Source organism: Aplidium turbinatum, chromosome 11, assembly GCF_918807975.1.
Source record: "Aplidium turbinatum chromosome 11, kaAplTurb1.1, whole genome shotgun sequence".
NCBI lineage: Eukaryota > Metazoa > Chordata > Ascidiacea > Aplousobranchia > Polyclinidae > Aplidium > Aplidium turbinatum.
Window position 1 is genome coordinate 16,248,029 of NC_137482.1, and position 17,294 is coordinate 16,265,322.

At 38.7% G+C, this 17,294-nt stretch overlaps 1 protein-coding gene across 1 annotated transcript; it reads left to right on the forward strand.

Annotated features, from left to right (window-relative positions):
• Positions 1-1,143: 1,143 nt before the first annotated feature.
• On the forward strand, positions 1,144-17,091 carry LOC145779477 (elongin-A-like). Its single transcript, XM_082591078.1, has 17 exons — positions 1,144-1,348; positions 3,610-3,666; positions 4,022-4,225; positions 4,901-4,951; positions 5,074-5,623; positions 5,799-5,900; positions 6,159-6,287; positions 8,672-8,769; positions 9,176-9,244; positions 9,520-9,676; positions 10,218-10,271; positions 11,710-11,804; positions 11,993-12,094; positions 12,699-12,780; positions 12,930-13,070; positions 13,392-13,511; positions 15,023-17,091. Exons 1-17 carry the CDS (start codon positions 1,274-1,276, stop codon positions 15,085-15,087), a joined length of 2,151 nt encoding a protein of 716 aa, XP_082447204.1. The 5' UTR covers positions 1,144-1,273; the 3' UTR covers positions 15,088-17,091.
• The last annotated feature ends 203 nt before the right edge of the window (positions 17,092-17,294 follow it).

Consider the following 17,294-nt stretch of genomic DNA (forward strand, 5'->3'; position numbering starts at 1 on the left):
GCGGGATGACATTGAAGAAAAGATTGGTATCACCTGGTTGAGAACAGCCAAAGACAGGATGGTGTGGAAACATATGTGGAGGCCATCTGCCAGCAGTGGCATGACTGGCTTATGGTTATGAAACAATCTAAATGAAGGTTGTTCTTTTATACTTTGTTAGTTGTGAGTAGGCCTAATGTGTTCAAGTTTTTTTTCGATAGCGTTTTTTTGATAATTTTGATGAAAATAATGATTGTGAGTGGTGCTCACAGCAAATACAATTGGAATGTTTTGCAAAAAACAGCTGGAAGCAGCAAAACACACTATCATAGAATGAGTCGCTTCAAATTTCAATAAAGTTTGTCAAAAAAGCATTTCGAATCAAGGTTGTAGACTTGTAGTGGGTACGTAGCTGCCTGGGTAACTACCCTGGTTGGCTGTTTTTTTTTTAAAAACTGTGTTTTTTTGAAAGGACATGGATAGATATACACTGGTGTTACCAGATGAGGAACTTTCTTCCAATTTGAGAAAACTTCAAAGCTGTTAAATGCAAAAACTTGCAGGAACACCTGTGATGGAGCAAAGCTTTTTCTCAAAACTTTCAAAAGTTATATTTTGACAACTTATCTAATAAATAATGCAAAGTTTGGGTGTTTATCAGAATTGTTACCCTATTTAGTATTTAGTTTTGTTGCTAGAATAAAAAATAAAAACTGATCACATTCTTGTTACATTTACCAGGCTTAACAACCAGCAACTCATTGCCTAGTAACATGAGTCAACTTATTCTTAAACTAATAAACAAATCTGTAAATTATTTTGTGTTTAGTTATTTATATATGTACGTGAAAAAACCTATTTTTGCCCCAAAAAACATTTTTTTACCAAAAGCTTGTTTTTGCGCATAAAACTGTGTACAGGCTGGGTTTTATTAAAAAACCATGGCTTTTTTCAACCCTGCTTCGAATAGAGGTCTTATGGAATGCACACAGACACTACTGATGACACAGAAAATGAAGAGTCACGAGGAAGTTGAAAGCAGACCTTTTCATTGTTAAAAAGTTGAAAAAAGAATTTAAAGCAACTTTATACTCAAGTGACTAACAGATTATAGCCACTGCCAAAAAAATCTCAATAAACTTTGAACCTACATTTTTAGAAAAATTTTGCATCTTTGTCTGGTATGAATACTTAAGCAGATCACTGTAATAGAATATAGCCTGGTTCCGTTAATCTGGCAGTGAACCTTGTAAATTGATTCACTAGTTTTGTTCATTGTGCTTGACAAAACGTCATGGACTATGATCATGCCATAGCTGCAGTAAACAAGTACAAAGAGTATCTCTCTCCAGAAAATGATATTAAAAAGGTAAGATATTCCATCTGCATTCGATGAATGCAAATTAGCAGTATTACATTATGATAGAGTAATAGTATTAGTAGCCCCTGTCGACCAAACGATCGTACTTAGTATTGGTACAAATTTGTGTTATTTGGCTTTCACATGGTCTTCTTGCAAAAAATAATTATGTCCGTCTTCTAATGAAAAAGTAATTGACTTAATTTAATGATGTTGTTTTCTAAGGTTTAATTTGCCTAGCTTTGAGACACAGATTTTTTGTTGTCTCTCTAAGCCCCTAGCTGTACATATGTTTTCTGGCTGGTTTAATGCAATAAACAGAGCTTTGTATCGTTTGCTTTGCTATTTAAGCATGATAAGTTGATCTTTTGCTTGGTTGTTTTAATCAGTAGCAGGCCTCGAAATTCGTTTTTGTTGACGGCGGACAAACGTGTCCGGTCTGAGCAGCTATCTCGGCGGACAAATGAAGTTTCACGGCGGACACGCCAGTTTTAGCGTCAAACGTCATGCTTAATCAGTATAATCACTTTATCTTGATAGTTCTTCGCCATTTGATAACTATAGCTACGGTTTAAAAGAAGTCAATCTGAAATGCTTTCATCAGATCAACGACGTGCGCTTGAAGAGTCAAAGCGCTGCGTAGCTGCTTAATACGCTGCATAACTGATTAACTTCCACCGAACGAGGTTGTGTGGCTTCTTGCGTCACAATGCTCTGGGCACGAGTCGGAAAACTTCTACACCAACGCTACTATTTTCCAATGTGCAAAGTTTCACTAGGCTTTTTTCTTTAGGTTTATTTTTGCGTATCATTTAACGAAAGTGAATTTTCTCTGGCCTTTTCTTTCTCACGGTAATACCAAAACTTAACAAATTTTGCTGTAGTAGCCTACTCGTAGAATCTAATTTTGTAACCAACCTTGCCTTATCAATATTACTCGATCAAAGCCAGACATTGTGACGTAAGACTTGAACTAAGTTGCGCGTGATTAATGTAGAAGTACTCCCATCGATTCTTAGCAAAGAATTCACCTTTGTTACGCTGATTCGATGTCGTCAATCGTTGAAGCAACGTAAAAATCGAAAGTTTTCCTGCTTGAATGGAAGCTAAGGGATACAGTATTCACATTTTTTAGATGCGCAGGAAATTATACTCTCGCAACAGTTGTTCGTGCTATACAATGACGATTAGTATCGCTGGTTCCTGTGTTAATTCTCGGCGGACAAATATGACCGATCTAGATGGTACTTCCCGCGGACATCACATGCTGTGACGGCGGACATGACCGCCGTGTCCGCCGTGAATTTCGAGGCCTGCAGTAGGCTACTGATCACGGTCTGCTACTATTCGGAGAATATGATTTGGAGAAATCCCAAGTTGGAAACAGCTTTTTTTGGAGAAAGCCTTTTTCAGAGATTTCTAAAATCTCACAGCAGCATCTGTTGATTCAAAGGAATTACCTTCTAATAGAGGTTAATCAAATAAAGTCTCAGTGAAAAGAATAAAACACTTGTCAAATGACAATTTGTGATTAACAATAGTGGTTAATCAAATGAAGTCTCAGTGAAATTGTCTCAATTGAAGTTGCTAGATATCGCCTATACACGCAAGATATTGCCAGCTAATTTACATCTACCTCACTGAAACAATAACTTGCTCATTTGCATTAATATGGAAAGGTAAAGGCTAAAACTACTTACCCAGATGATCCCTATAAATTCTCTAAATAAACAGAAGCTGACGCAGGATGTAAGAAATCACCTAATCGGTTGTCTCCAAGAAAAGCTGTCTCTGAATTGAGATTTCTCCGAAACGGGCCATTCTGTACTGACCATGCCATACTGATCAGACCCATTGGTTTCAAGACAGACTGTAAAAGTAGAATAAACAGTAATACTGTATAATAATAAGAATATCTGTAAGCCATCAGCAAGATTTGTTATTGATGATTCGCTTTGCATAGGCCTGTAACATTGTGGTGACCATTCTAAATCTATGGTGCCCATTGCTTACCATGTGTAAGACTGGTTTTTCAATCAAAATTGTTAATTTGGTTTTCATGATCTGGGTGATCCAAACTGGTAGGCATGGACAGCTCAAACTCAAACCCTTATGGGCCATGAAACAATGTGGAACGGCCTGGTTGATGGACAACTGCAAGCTGAATTTACTATCTAGCCCACCCTGCTCTAGGTTCTATTTTGTATTTTTAATTTTATAGAAATATTTTGTTTGTTTTATATGCTTGCTTTCACTATAATATGTTTCAGATATTTCATGCATTGCAAAAGTTAAACAAAGTGGGCATGACAATCAACATCCTTCATGTAAGTTTTTAGGCATAGTAGTTTGGTACAAAAGCTGTTACATTGCATAGCTTGAATGCTTCAAAGTATTTGATTTGTAAGAAGTGAATTGTTATATTCTTTATAAAAAATTTACCGAATAATATTGAAGTGCCGGCCACTGTACAAGACAGCTTGTCTACCAATACCTAAAATATATGCTTGAATCTTGCAAACTGTTCCATGTTTCCCATTTTATGGTTTAAAAGCAATCATGATTATATTTATTTCATTAAAAGCCATTATGATTATTTTATTTGTAAGCTTAAGTACTAGCTTTTACATGTCAGATATTTGGAAATTTAAGTAAAGTAGGTAATCTTGTGATCTGTTGTAGACAACCGGAGTTGGCAAATCTGTTAACAAACTGAAGAAGATGCCAGGCATTGGCGACTTCGCCAAGCAACTTGTGATGAAATGGAAGGCACTACTTGTAAGTCAGAATGAACCAAATGAAAAGACTAATTGTGAAACAAAGTCTGCAAGTGAAGAACAATATGATCCTGCTGGTAATTGGGAAATGAAGAGACAAGATGATGGGGTAAGTAGATTATATTGATTCATTAAAGTACATTTTGACTATTGTTATTGTACAAGCTAATTGAAAGTGGATTAATAAAGTTATTTGTTGGAAATGTGTAAATTATTATCTTCTCACCAGATCGATCTGCTTTAACAGTAGCACACATTTTATCAGGCAGAATTTATGCCATTTAAGCTTTTTGCCAAGAGGCCCAAGACATACCCGGTGTTGTTCAATGGGCACTACTAAACTACCGGTAATGTATTTTTGAGTGCATTAAGAGTTTGAGATAAACAATAAAGATAAACGGTAAAAGAAACAAAGGCAGACCAAGAATGATTTGAACTACAAACATCACTAATTGGACAAAATTAAGTTTTGAAACTGCAGTACGAACACTCGAACAGCTTATGGTCGAGAACAATGGCGCATTGTATGAAACCCTCAATACGAGGAAGAAACTTAATGATGAGGACTTGAGGAGTTTAAGATGTTGGAGTGGTCAAATAATTCACCATCTGGCCTTACAGTTTATGGAAGTTACACAGCCCATGCATTTATTATTGTGCAATTTGCTGTTGTACGGGTTGGTCATACTATGACCACTGTAATACAAAAACTTTTTTCCAATAGACCTTATTTCGTCTTTATTTCTAGTTCTGCATGATGAATGGACTGCTTTTACTTTTACAGGCTGAATTGCAAGAAGAATATGACCCAACCCAAAATTGGAAAATGCAAAAGGTATTATTGCTTATAAATTGTAATATTTTTCATGAAAAAAGATCAATTTTCATATATTCAAAGACTACCCGAGAATGGTTACATATGAATTCGTTACAATTTCGATTAAACTTGTTTTTCAGAAAAAGTCAAGGGATAAGAAAGTGTTCAACAACAATCCTTCGTCATACGACTTGAAGTACGACAGTAGTGCATTGAACAAATCAACAACGTCTGAAGAAAGTGATAGACACGTTGTTAAAAGTCGTAAAAAGCCGTCAAAACGTTCCGCTGCCCAAACATACAACGATTCGTGCAGTGATGACGGTTACCCGTCAAGCGAAAGCAACGTGGACAACTCACGTCAGTTCGAAACACTCGATTCAGAAGATGAGTGTCTATCGCCGGATTCTACAACTTATGTCCCTTCAGTTCAATCTCAAACTGTATATTCCACCAGCTATGACGACACAGACAGAGGTCGTGACAGCGCCGTGCCAGCCAAATCAAAACATTTTAACAACAGAAATTCTGATCATCGCAAGTCAGGAGCTATCAATGTAAAAAAAGAGTATGTTCCTTCCGGTAAATTAAATAAAAAAGACTCTGCCAAAACAAATCACGTTAAAGAAAGAATAAAGACTCTGCCAGCGGTTTCAGCTGACAGAAAAATGGAAGCCACAACATCAACGGGTAAGGTTTCATTCTCTACTTTAGAAAAATCTAACAAAACGGTATGCGCTATACATTTTCAATTAATTTGTGAATTTTTTTGGTAGCACGTTAGAGCTTCATGATTATGTTCCTATTACCATAGTTTACCTTCTTACAGTTTTACTCAAGTATTTTGCTCTCAATATATTTTCAGGTAAAAGGAAGCGGGAAACTACAGAATACGGTTATTCCCCAAAGAAAATTAATAAAGTAAAAACTGCCGACGTCTTATCTCCAACAAAGAAAATCAACAAAGGTATGTTGACACTAATATTCCGCATTTTTAACCCACTGAGTCTTGTATTTTCAAACCAATTTTGTCTTTGTTTGTTTAAAAGCTGTTTGTTTGAACTTTGAATCACTCAAATCGTTTTTGGGATTGATTCAATGTTTGCTGATGTTAAATCAATGTTTAAAAACACCCATTTTTTAACTAGTTACGCATTTACTAAATGTCTCACTCTGCAGTCTATAACCACAAGCTGCAAGTTGGCATTATTTGTCTATTTTTTAGAGAAAATGAAATCTTCAAAGGTTGTCAAAGTGAATTCCTCGAAATCAAGCTTCAAAGACACGCAAACGAATGGTGAAACCCGGCCCAAAAAACGCAACACCACTTCTAAAAAGGCCGTGGCCAAAAAAGGTGACGAAAGAATGCCTGGCATGTTGTTTGCAGTAAAGTTGGATTACCGGGATAAAGCTATAGAGCTTAAGCTCTTCTACACAAGTGGTTTTTACTTCGTCTTATTGAATTCATTGTACATTGTGTTGCTATAAGGTCAGAACATTGTAGCAGGTGTGAAATATTTCCCTGGTTCAGATTTTTATTCGATTTGAATAAATGGGATAACTAGTGATGGAACGTCCTCCGGCAGTCCGGCTCCGGCCAAACTCCGGCCTTTTTTTTAGGTAGGCACTTTAACATGCAGATATCCAATCCACCACGAACCAACCAGATGTTACGTTGTCTGTCCAATTGTGACCATTCCAGCATTCAGCCAGAGACTTGATTATTACTTTGAACTTTGTTCGGTAATTACAGAAGAAAAAAGAGCTATAGCAGTGGTGAGAATCAAACCCACGTCAATGAAATGACTAGCCTACCACCGCCCTAACCCTTTGTCCCTCTGCGCCAAGCTAACCGATGGCAAAGCGATGACTTAATTTAGCTAGAATTTGCGTTTTTCCTTTGTTCTTTCTCAACGCAACCTTGATGACGTCATGAACAGCGTAGCTTCTGATTGGTTCGTGCTGGATTGGATATCTGCATGTTAAAGTGCCTACCTTTTTTTAACTCTGGCTCCGGTAAGGTATCGGCCTGGCGCCGGTACTGTGTGCGCAAGGGTTCTAGGACAATTGCCCCCGGACAATTCTATCAAATAGTGCAGTAAAGTTTTTTCTTAATTAGCACTAGTGGTTTGATTCTTATTTGCGACAGAAAGATATATAAACATCGCCACTAGAAATGTAAATTATGAGCGATTCCTCTTAAAAAGTCAAGTACATTGCGATTTTCATAGTCTTCTACAATGGTTGCAATGCGAGCTGAACAGTCTTGATAGTGTTTTTTGGGCGGTGGTGCAGGAAATCCTGCAACCATTTGGTTAATTGTTACCGTTGCTAAAGCCTGCTCGCTCTTTATTGCGTCCATAAACTTCCAAACGTTTGGATGACATGCAGTAATATTAGCTTGAAGGTGGATATGCCATCCTTCCAACGAATTGTTTGTGCGGGGAAGATCTTCTACTACACGATCATGCATGCTCCACATGCTGATCGGAAAACGGGGTGACCGTCTGTTGATGCGTAGCTTTCTTCCGATGAAGACATCTTCAAAGTGATCTATGGTCGAGTCAGCTTCTGTTGGCATAGTATCCTGAAGTGTTTCAAACGCACCGACTACGTCATTTGGTCGAATGAAAGCCAGAGCTGGAAGCATACGAATTTTCAGAGCAAAGTCAGCATTTGCCTGATACTGGCCTTGCAATCCTTCCGCCTGCCTTTCCTTTGTTCGGTGGACGAGTAACGATGTTGCCACCAAACGTCTTCGCGCTATGAATAAACTTCACCCAGTCATGGTTAAATTATATTATTCTCTTGGTATTCTTTATCCGGGGGCAGTTGTCCGGGAGGCAATTGTCGTACGGGGGCAATTGTCCGGGGGGCAGTTGTCCGGATACCGTGCGCAAGCTGTGTGTAGTCAGGTTCATTAAACTTAAAATAACCTTGAATAAAACTTTTTTGTATCATTGTGGTGCTGCAGTAATACAAGAATAGGCTACAGGCTACACATGTCCGCTGTAACATTGGCCAACCCGTAGTGCCCGAGAAAAAAAATAAAATTGTCATATTTTTGTTTTAAAGGGTTTAACCTAGTACAACCACCACAAAATATTTAGCTGTAGACCATATTGCAAATTTGCAACATTGAACTATAAAGGGTCACTTGAAAGTATTTTTTGTTTCATTTTTTTCACAAATATTCATTCTACACTCACAAAGTTATGTGCTACCCAGAAATCTTTGTTGCATATATGCAACATAGGGCGCTACTGGGAACGTACAATTGAAAATGGGATCAAGGATGATCTTCGATATTTTAAAACAATACTATGTCGATGTCGGGTGGATAGAAAACTTTGCCAAATTTGAAACTTACCCAAAAGCTTACTCCTGAATAGACCCCTTTAAAGGACCCTAAACATTGCCACGAGGCACCTTTTACAGCGCTTAGTGAGAGTGGTATACAACCGCTCTGTGGGAACATTGATTACGAATATCAAGTATAAGGCCGGTTCGGGTCGGAGTTGCAATTTTTTGGCCGAAACATCCGGTCTCTGGTCAAAATGTTGCCTCCGATGCATCAGTAGACTGGTAACTATTGTTGCTACGCATGTCATAGACATGCAAAATTCCACCGTGTTAAAACAATGATTTTTAGAAATCTCATGACTTTCGCAATTTAAGGTAGGTCTAGGAATGAAATCTGCTGTAATAAAATACACGATTGTTTGGTTTTTTTTGTAGCTAGCGGAGATTTCTCGTTCGAAGACTTTATGATGATGGATACTTCAAAGGTGATGAAGAAGAAGAAAGTTTTGAAGGACTACCCTTCTTTATCCGCTGTAAGTGCCACCTTTACTATTTTTGCCCAAGCATATCACGTTTAACTAAACTCCTGATCCGGACGTTCGCGGACGTCAGAAGAAAAAGTGGATGAATGACGTAAACAAGGACATTTGAGAGCTTCAAATCGACACCGCGCACGATCGTGGTGCGCGGAGAAGCGCAATCCGCCCAAAACATTGTAGTAGACATACCTCACCGCCTAACTCTCAAACTTGAGGAACCCATAACATTAATAAGGGTAGTTATTTTTATAATCCTTATGAATCAGGTTTTGTCATTCTGATGGGTCAGAAAGTTAAGATTTAATATTTTGATTTTTTGGCATTTCCATTGCTTTTCGTCCGCTTTGTGGGGTTTACTGTAGTAAAGTACCACAAAACTAACTATTTTTCATTATTTCAGGATAACCAGGTTCCTAAAACTACTGCCACAGTTAAACCTAAAGTTGAACTTCATCTGCCGAAAATACAAGTAAGTCATCAGTCGGTGGATGCGCAAGTTTTGAGGCAATGCACTTTCCTTGTGTTTGGTTAGGAAAATACAATTTGTTCGGTTTACTTTATTGATATTTCTTCAAAGTGTGCAAATGTTGTTCAGAGCTTTTTCTCTCGTCATCTTCACTGTTTTTTTCTGCTCATCGCCGATAGCGTGTTGCTAACACTCATAGCTAGTTTCGTGTATGATTTGTTGTCGAAGATTTAGAAAACAAACTTGCAATTTTCGTTAATATTTCATGGTCTTCCCAGCAAACTTATCGCCCTCTCCCTAACGCTTTGACGCAAAGCAGTTCCTTACCGAGCAAACCTTCCAGGATGACGGACGCCATGGCTGCGGAGTTGCATACACAGCGAAGTTCAAACAAGATGGTTGTTTATTCAGGTCACAAGAAGTCAACACTGACTGGTATGTGCTGCTTTTCACAATTTAGTCCACACTGAACAGTGAGCAAGCATGATGGCAGTAATTGTGATAAAACAGCATAATTTTATGTTTATGTTTTACCTGTCCGTGGCTGATGTACATTTGTAAACGGCACAAAAATATGCAACGGTTACAAGTTCTTCATGTTTATTAAGTTTTAATTTTACCATCACGCGTATTTCCTACCTACAAACATTGCATTTAAAAAAACCGTATTTTGAGAAGTGTTTTTGTTCGTCGTATCCAGGCTTACACCTGGTGGTTGAAGATTTAGATTAAGTGGACGGGAAGGCAAAGAAGCCAATCTTCATGTCCACCTTCAGGCATGCCTTTAAATGTCCTGCCAAAGACACAGCCGCATGCTCTTGAGCGGTGTCGAACCGGCGCCCTTTCGACTGCCGTTCCAGCGCTCTCACCACTCGGCTGTGCAGCCGACTTTTGAGAAATAACAATAGTTGACATGTTGCGTAAAACCCAGCGTATTGGGTTCATTATTGATCGTTTGAATTATTTTGTTTTTCAGAGGTTCTGTCGCTCTACGATCAGTGCATGGCTGTTTTGAAGAACAACATCGACAGTGAGTTGTGAAACGATTTGAAACATTTCATGCAAAACATACTAAGCATTTGAAACATCTAAACAGATTAATCATTGTGGCGCCCATGCAATATTTACTGCTCTAGTTGTAGACGTAGAGCCTTAAGATCACCAAACCATTTACATCACTTTACAAACGTATAATGCATATATTGTCACACACTGGAATAAAATCACTTTGTCTTAGATGATAGACCATTACTTTTTCAATTTGATTCGTTCCACGAAAACCTAAGAAAATCATGAGTATGTGTGACCAGGGTTTTTTTTAAGGTTTGGTTTGGGTGACCGCTAAGTAGTATTAAGAAACCGCAAGTGTTTCATTTAAATACCAAAAAATAGCCATATTTGCTTAAGACATAGCTTCTTCTTCTCTCGTTTGACTTGTAGTAGCTTAGATTGGCAATGCCTCATCGTGCAGCCATGATACGGTAGTTGGGTCCAGTTTTCGAATACCAATGATTCCACTTGGGGGCCGTAAGATGGGGCATTCGTGGAGTATGTGTTGCATTGTTTGTTCTACCGCTCCGCAGACACATATCGGCGTATTATGCAACCCCCACCTAAATAGATTAGCTCCAGTGCAGCCAACGTCACATCTGATCCTGTTCAATGTGACCCATGCCTTTCTTGAGAGGTCTGCTCCAGGAGGGATGGAGAGTGCTGGTATAACTGAAAACTGGGGAGGGATATGTGGCAGCTCGTTCCATTCCTGGGCCCATGTCTCCATGCAGCTGAAGTACTTCCACATCCACAAGCTGTGTAGCATATCGATGGAATGGGCGCCTTGATGACAGGCGTTGGGGTCTGACTGGTCCATATCTTTGGGAGTGACTGTGGAGAAGGTGTTGAGGATCGAGTCTTGCATGCAAAGCCAGTTTGTGAGAGGCTTCTTCCCTACGGACATGAGCAGGAGCAATGCCAGCCAAAGTTGGCAGATAAGCAGTAGGTGTGGGGCGGAGACAGCCGGTGATGATGCGCAAGGTGTCGTTAATGCATACATCTATCTTTTTTGTGTGTCTGCTACGGTTCCACACTGCTGTGGCATATTCGGCTGAGCTGTAGACCAAGGCTAGTGCACTTGTACGCAAGGTTGATGCTCAGGCTCCCCATCCTGTTCCTGCAAGGCTTCTCAAGAGGTTATTTCTCGAGGTAACTTTGGCACGGAGTGACTCGATGTGGGGTCTGTAGGTCAACTGTCGGTCAAGTTTTACTCCAAGGTAAGTTGGGTTTGGAGTATATGGTAAAGGATTTCCTTTTAGCGAGACATAGCGAGAAACAACCATTACTTTTCTACTGTAGTTGCAAGTCCAAATTTTGGGAAACCGCTGGAGAAATTTGGGGGACCGTTTCGGTCCCCCAAAACACCTTAAAAAAAACACTGTGTGTGACTATTACTGGACGTTGCTGTTTTGCAGGGTTGGACTTCATTGGAGTTCCGTATGACATCATAAAACCTGTTTTGGAGCGATGTACGGTGGAGCAGCTGTACAGGCTGGAAGACTGCAATAGTGTAATTACCATGCTCTTCAAAATTACTGTGTGGTTTATACAATGCTTACCTATGAAAAATCTTATCAACTTAAATCAAGGCTTCAGAGAAAAACACAGTTTGATTTTTCTGATTGATCTTGAAGTTTTTATGTCAATCACTTTCACTTTTTGTTAACTGTTACTAATCTGCCGTTGTTTGCGTTTTAGTACTTGCTGGAAGACACCGATGAACTTTGGATGAAACATGCGATGGTTGATTTCCGATCCCACCAACCTGACGACATGGAGGCGTGGCGCGAGATGTACCTCGTAAGGATTTTTAACTTTTGCCACCCAATCGATTCCTACCAAGCCCTCCACGTTTGTCAATGCGTTTCTTGCATCAGAACACCTTGTGGTGAATTGCGAAAATAAAAAAATGAATGTTATCATTGAACCATAGAAACCAGTAAAATTTAGTAAAAAATATATTAAAAAAACGCACTTGTAACCTGAATGGATTTTGCGGACGTTTCTTTGACCTAACTGGTAAAACACATCTTTTTTCATGGTTTCAACATCTTCAGACGCTTTCTCGATCTAAAATAAATAAACATTTTACTAACTGGGAAAGATCATCGACATATGTGAATATGTACTAAGAAAGATGAGTTACCTTGAACAATATTTGTTAAGGAAAAGAAATTTTTGAGAAAAAAAAGATGAGGAAAATTTTTGTTGCTTGCGGTTTAAGCGAATATAAGTGAACAGAACTTACCCATTTTTGCAAATGAGACGTGAATTGTATTTTACAGTTTTAAAATTTGTAAATCCACAACGCTGAGCACCACGTTCTGTTTACTCATATCCCTACAAATCGTTTAGGAAACACTTCAACAAAACCAGGCTGTATAACATTAACTATCTTGCACAGAGACTCCACGATGAGAGGGAACAAAAGCTGACTCGCCTGACGCACTCTATACAAGCTAAAGTCAACAAAGCGAAACCCCTCGGTAAGTGCAAAGAAACGCCTACGAACTATGTTTTACTGCCTCCTGTAAAGCTATAGTAATAAAATGTGCAATAATGATGATTGTCCATTCAATTTCCGAAGGAATTTTTAAGTAGTAATATGCAATGGATTCTTGTTTCTTTTTATCAGAAAAACGGACAAAGTTGGCCTACGTTGGCATAGGGGAGGCCAAGGCTCCTCGGAACGTGCTGCGAGCGCAGTTGAAATACGGCACTGCCGGACAGAAGCCGATTCCTTACCAGAAAAGCTCCAGCAGCAGCAGCAGTCAAGGTAGGTTTCAAACCATTGATAGCGAAGCTTGTCATAATTGAACCGCATGGAGTATTCCAGAAACGATTGCTTGCGTAGCCAGGTAACAGGACTTAGTTACTTTCATCGTATCAGTGTTATTCAATCCTCAAAGAATTGTTACGATATGATGTATCTCACTTTTTGTTTTGTCAAGCATGTTTGTTTATTGTTAAGTATTATATTGATATTAAATTTACCAAGCAGACACTGCTATATTTGCAATCCTGTATTTGACGGATGCGAATGAAAAAAGTATGAGAAAAAAAATATTTCAGTCGCGCCATATATTTATTTGATCAGGCTCTTCGTCTGACTCCTTGCGCCATCAAGTGACCGATGTGCGCATGTCTGTTCCTGTTGGTTCCATTACCGCTGCTAGTGTTGACAACGTGCACCCGTCCAGATCAATGCGCAGACAACGTAAGTATAAAATTTATCTTTGTTTCTTGTAAATATAAGCTAAGGATGTTAATCTTTTCACTGTTTAACCATAGAGAAATAAAACAAAGTAACTTCAGCGGGTTTAACATGATGTATTACATACACAAATATAACATAATTAAAATAAACTCAAACGTTTTCGACACGTACATGTGTCCTCATTAGGAATTAGGCTACATATCTACAATATAAATAAAATGAAAATTGTAAGGTAAATTTGACTTTGCATTGTAACTGTAACTGTATACTAACGACACTCCAGACTGAAAAACACAAACGGAACGACACAGGAATGATTACAAGTAAATTATACGGTGGAAACAGATCACATGAGGTGTAAACTACAGGCATTTGACAAACAATTAGAACACACACAAGAGGAACGATAAGCCACAGGCGAATAACTGCCGCGGTTGAGAGACGGATTATTACGTTTGATTCTTAAGGCTTCCATGATCTTAGTCTGAAATTCAGATCTGCCTCGAGAGATGATTTTAAAATGGTCGATCGAGACATTGTCAGTGCACGTTTCACAAGAGGCGATGTGCTCTTTAATTGCACTTTTGGTTGTTAAGTTTGGGTTTAAGTGCTCCCCGGCCCTTGTCAACAAATGTCTGGTTGACATACCAATGTATGTCTGGTTTGCGTCACGCAAACAACTAAATTTACACACAACATTCGAAGAAAGAGCAAAGGGGGTAGGCGACTTCAGTTGAAAATATTGGTGCACTTTAAACGTTTTATATACAGGATGAATGTCACATGAAAATTTCTTTTTTATAAGTTTAGCTAGGTTTTTGACAAATCTTGTTGAATCGTTTCCTAAAACAATTTTCATTTTATTTATATTGCAGATATGTAGCCTAATTCCTAATGAGGACACATGTACGTGTCGAAAACGTTTGAGTTTATTTTAATTATGTTATATTTGTGTATGTAATACATCATGTTAAACCCGCTGAAGTTACTTTGTTTTATTTCTCTATGGTTCAACAAAGCAAACTCTCTACCAAAGCTTTTTCACTGTTTGTGGTATAGAAAGTCAGTTTTCAACAAATTTGATTTTACGCATCTTCCAAGACAGCAAAATCCGTCATTTTTACATTGATTTAACGTCTGCAGACGTTAAATCAACATAAAATGACGACTTTTGCTTGTCTAACTTGTTCCCCGTACTGCGAGGGTTGGATGCCAACGAATATCTACTCTGTCTTATTGCATTTCTTCAATGGAGACGGGTTCTTTCAACCGCAGATCTTCACTGGCTTTGTCCAGCCAACACTTTCCACCAAGTCCTTGACTGTTACTCCCGTGGACGTGAAAGGACTGAACCGATTTGAACTAATTCTTGTTCCTACCCAGACAACAAATCAATCGTTTTTTTTTTACATAGATTCAACGTCTGCAAACGTTGAATCTATGTAAAAAAAACAAAAACGATTGATTTGTTGTCTGAGTAAATACGATAATCACCTACGACTTGTTTTCAGCTCCACGCGTTGCACCAATGATGGCGAAGACATTGAAGAGCTTTAAACTTCGATATAAAAGATAGCGGTCTATTGTGTTTGTCATTTCCACTGTGAAAGCTTATAGTTGCGTTGAGATTGCTAGTTGCACATCAGTAAATTCTCCAAGAGATATGCGCACCCAACTCAAGCTGTTATGGATGCATGTTTAGAAAATTAATGCTGTTGGCCAATCCCAGCTGGCAAAACTCGCCCTGTTCACCTTGTTTCGACATCTGCAAACGTTCAATCAATGCAGAGCAGATCAATTTTGCTAGCTGGGATTATCTTAGTCTGTCTTTTCGCAATCATTTTGACCTTACTGTGTGCAACTGTCATGTTATTTGACAACAATTTTACCTTTCTTGTGTTACTTATACGGGTGTGCATGAGTGTTATGAAATTCGGGCGGTATGCTACGCTTAGTACAAGTGTACCACCATCGAGATAGTAATGATTCTGTAATAATTGGTATTGTATTGCCTTAGAGGTGCAAGAATGAAGTGAAAACTTGTATTGTTTTCATTTATTGTTGTTTCAACTTCTCGAATTAGTTAGCGCTTTTGGGGCTATGATTTATGATTAGCTGCTAAAACTTTTGAAGAGGTTGCTTTTTGGTAGGCCTACTTTATCTGGAACGTTATTTCAACATTGGGCTCCGTGTAAATCCACCATCGTTGCTTTCCCGATTGGGGTGAATTTTCGTTATCACGCGATTGCTGGAACTTACAAAACGCAATCCGGAAAAACAGCAGCTAAAGGTGTCATGGGGATTGCAACACATGGTTGTTTACACTGGTCATTTTTGGTAAGATTTGTAAGTTTATCACGTCATAATGGGTTTTCACATTATTATATGAAAACGCTTTTTTTGCCAACTGCCATGGTTTGGTCGCTTCACGCCAGCCGTGGTACGATCGTAGCATGTGGTGACGTGGCGTTTCCGTTTTGTCTTCCGACTTTGTCGAACGTCACGAGGAAGGGGTTGCCTTTTTTAACCTTTTATCTGCAGCGCTAATTTCATTGCAGGCATATTACCCCCTTCAAACCATCGCTGTTCTGATACTTCTAATAATCATAATCATCTGGTGTTGTACTTGGTGTGTGGATTAGCGACTATGCTTCTGCTCTGTCTTCATCTGGTTTTGTTGTCTTACGAAGATGTTTTTATTGCTTTCAATATGTACCAAAGCGGAGATTTTGGTTTCTATTCCGTTTCTTGTACCTACTCTTGATTTACATTGAACTATTTGAACTAAAGCAGTTGACTAAACAAAATAATCCACCACCGGCAACTGTGACGAAGTGAGCTGCGCAAAATTGGTTTTTCATCTTGGCATTACAATCTTCTTGTGTATAGATAAACGAACCGCTGGGTTGTATTGCATCTATTTGAATGGAATTACAGTGATGTACTGTTTTATATATATTTTGTGGTTTGCTTGCTATTACAAGAAATTAAATAAGCACTGTGCAATGTGCATATTTGACAGCTAAAGTGGAAGATTAATCTTAATCGTTTTACAAAGTTTTTTTTTTTGTCGCCAATTGCAGGCTTTCATCATTTTAACATACTCTGCTGTGTTGTACTGTACGCTAACATATTCCGAGCTTGCTTGATTTGTATCAATTAAGAGGTGAAATAAAGCGAATGTAGATTGGTAACCTGCAATTGCCAACAAGCTGAAATTTTTCAGAAAATTGTTAAAACGCATATTGTTGTTGTAAAGGTGGTAGGCCTGTGCGCACTGCCGCTTTCTTTTCTCTCTGTTCTGCTCCTGCTTCTCAAAATTTTAGAAAGTGATGTAGGCCTACTCTGGAGTTTGTATTTTCTTGATCAGCTTAATTTCTTTCACACCCAACAGTTTGATTGTCGACGTAATCACTCCACTAACCACTAACCAGGCTACGATGCGCGCACTGCCTGGTTATTATCGAAATTCTCTCTCAACGTAGTCAAAAATTAATCACGTGACTTACAAAAAATGTGAGATCATCTGAAGGCAAACGCGAGACTAATTTAGTTTTTCGCGCGAGCTGTGGTGATCGAAGCCAAACGTCACAGGCCCACCCAACAGCGGTAGGCTATTTAGACGCAGCGGATGTCTGAGGTGTAAACCTTTTTAATGATCGTTTTTCTCCATTGCAATAGCCTAGTTGACTTATTTTTGCTGCTACTCAATTGAAATTTTGTGGCAATGCTTGGCTATGTCAGTTATTAACTTTGTTAATAAATGAAATAGTTGTCTGAATT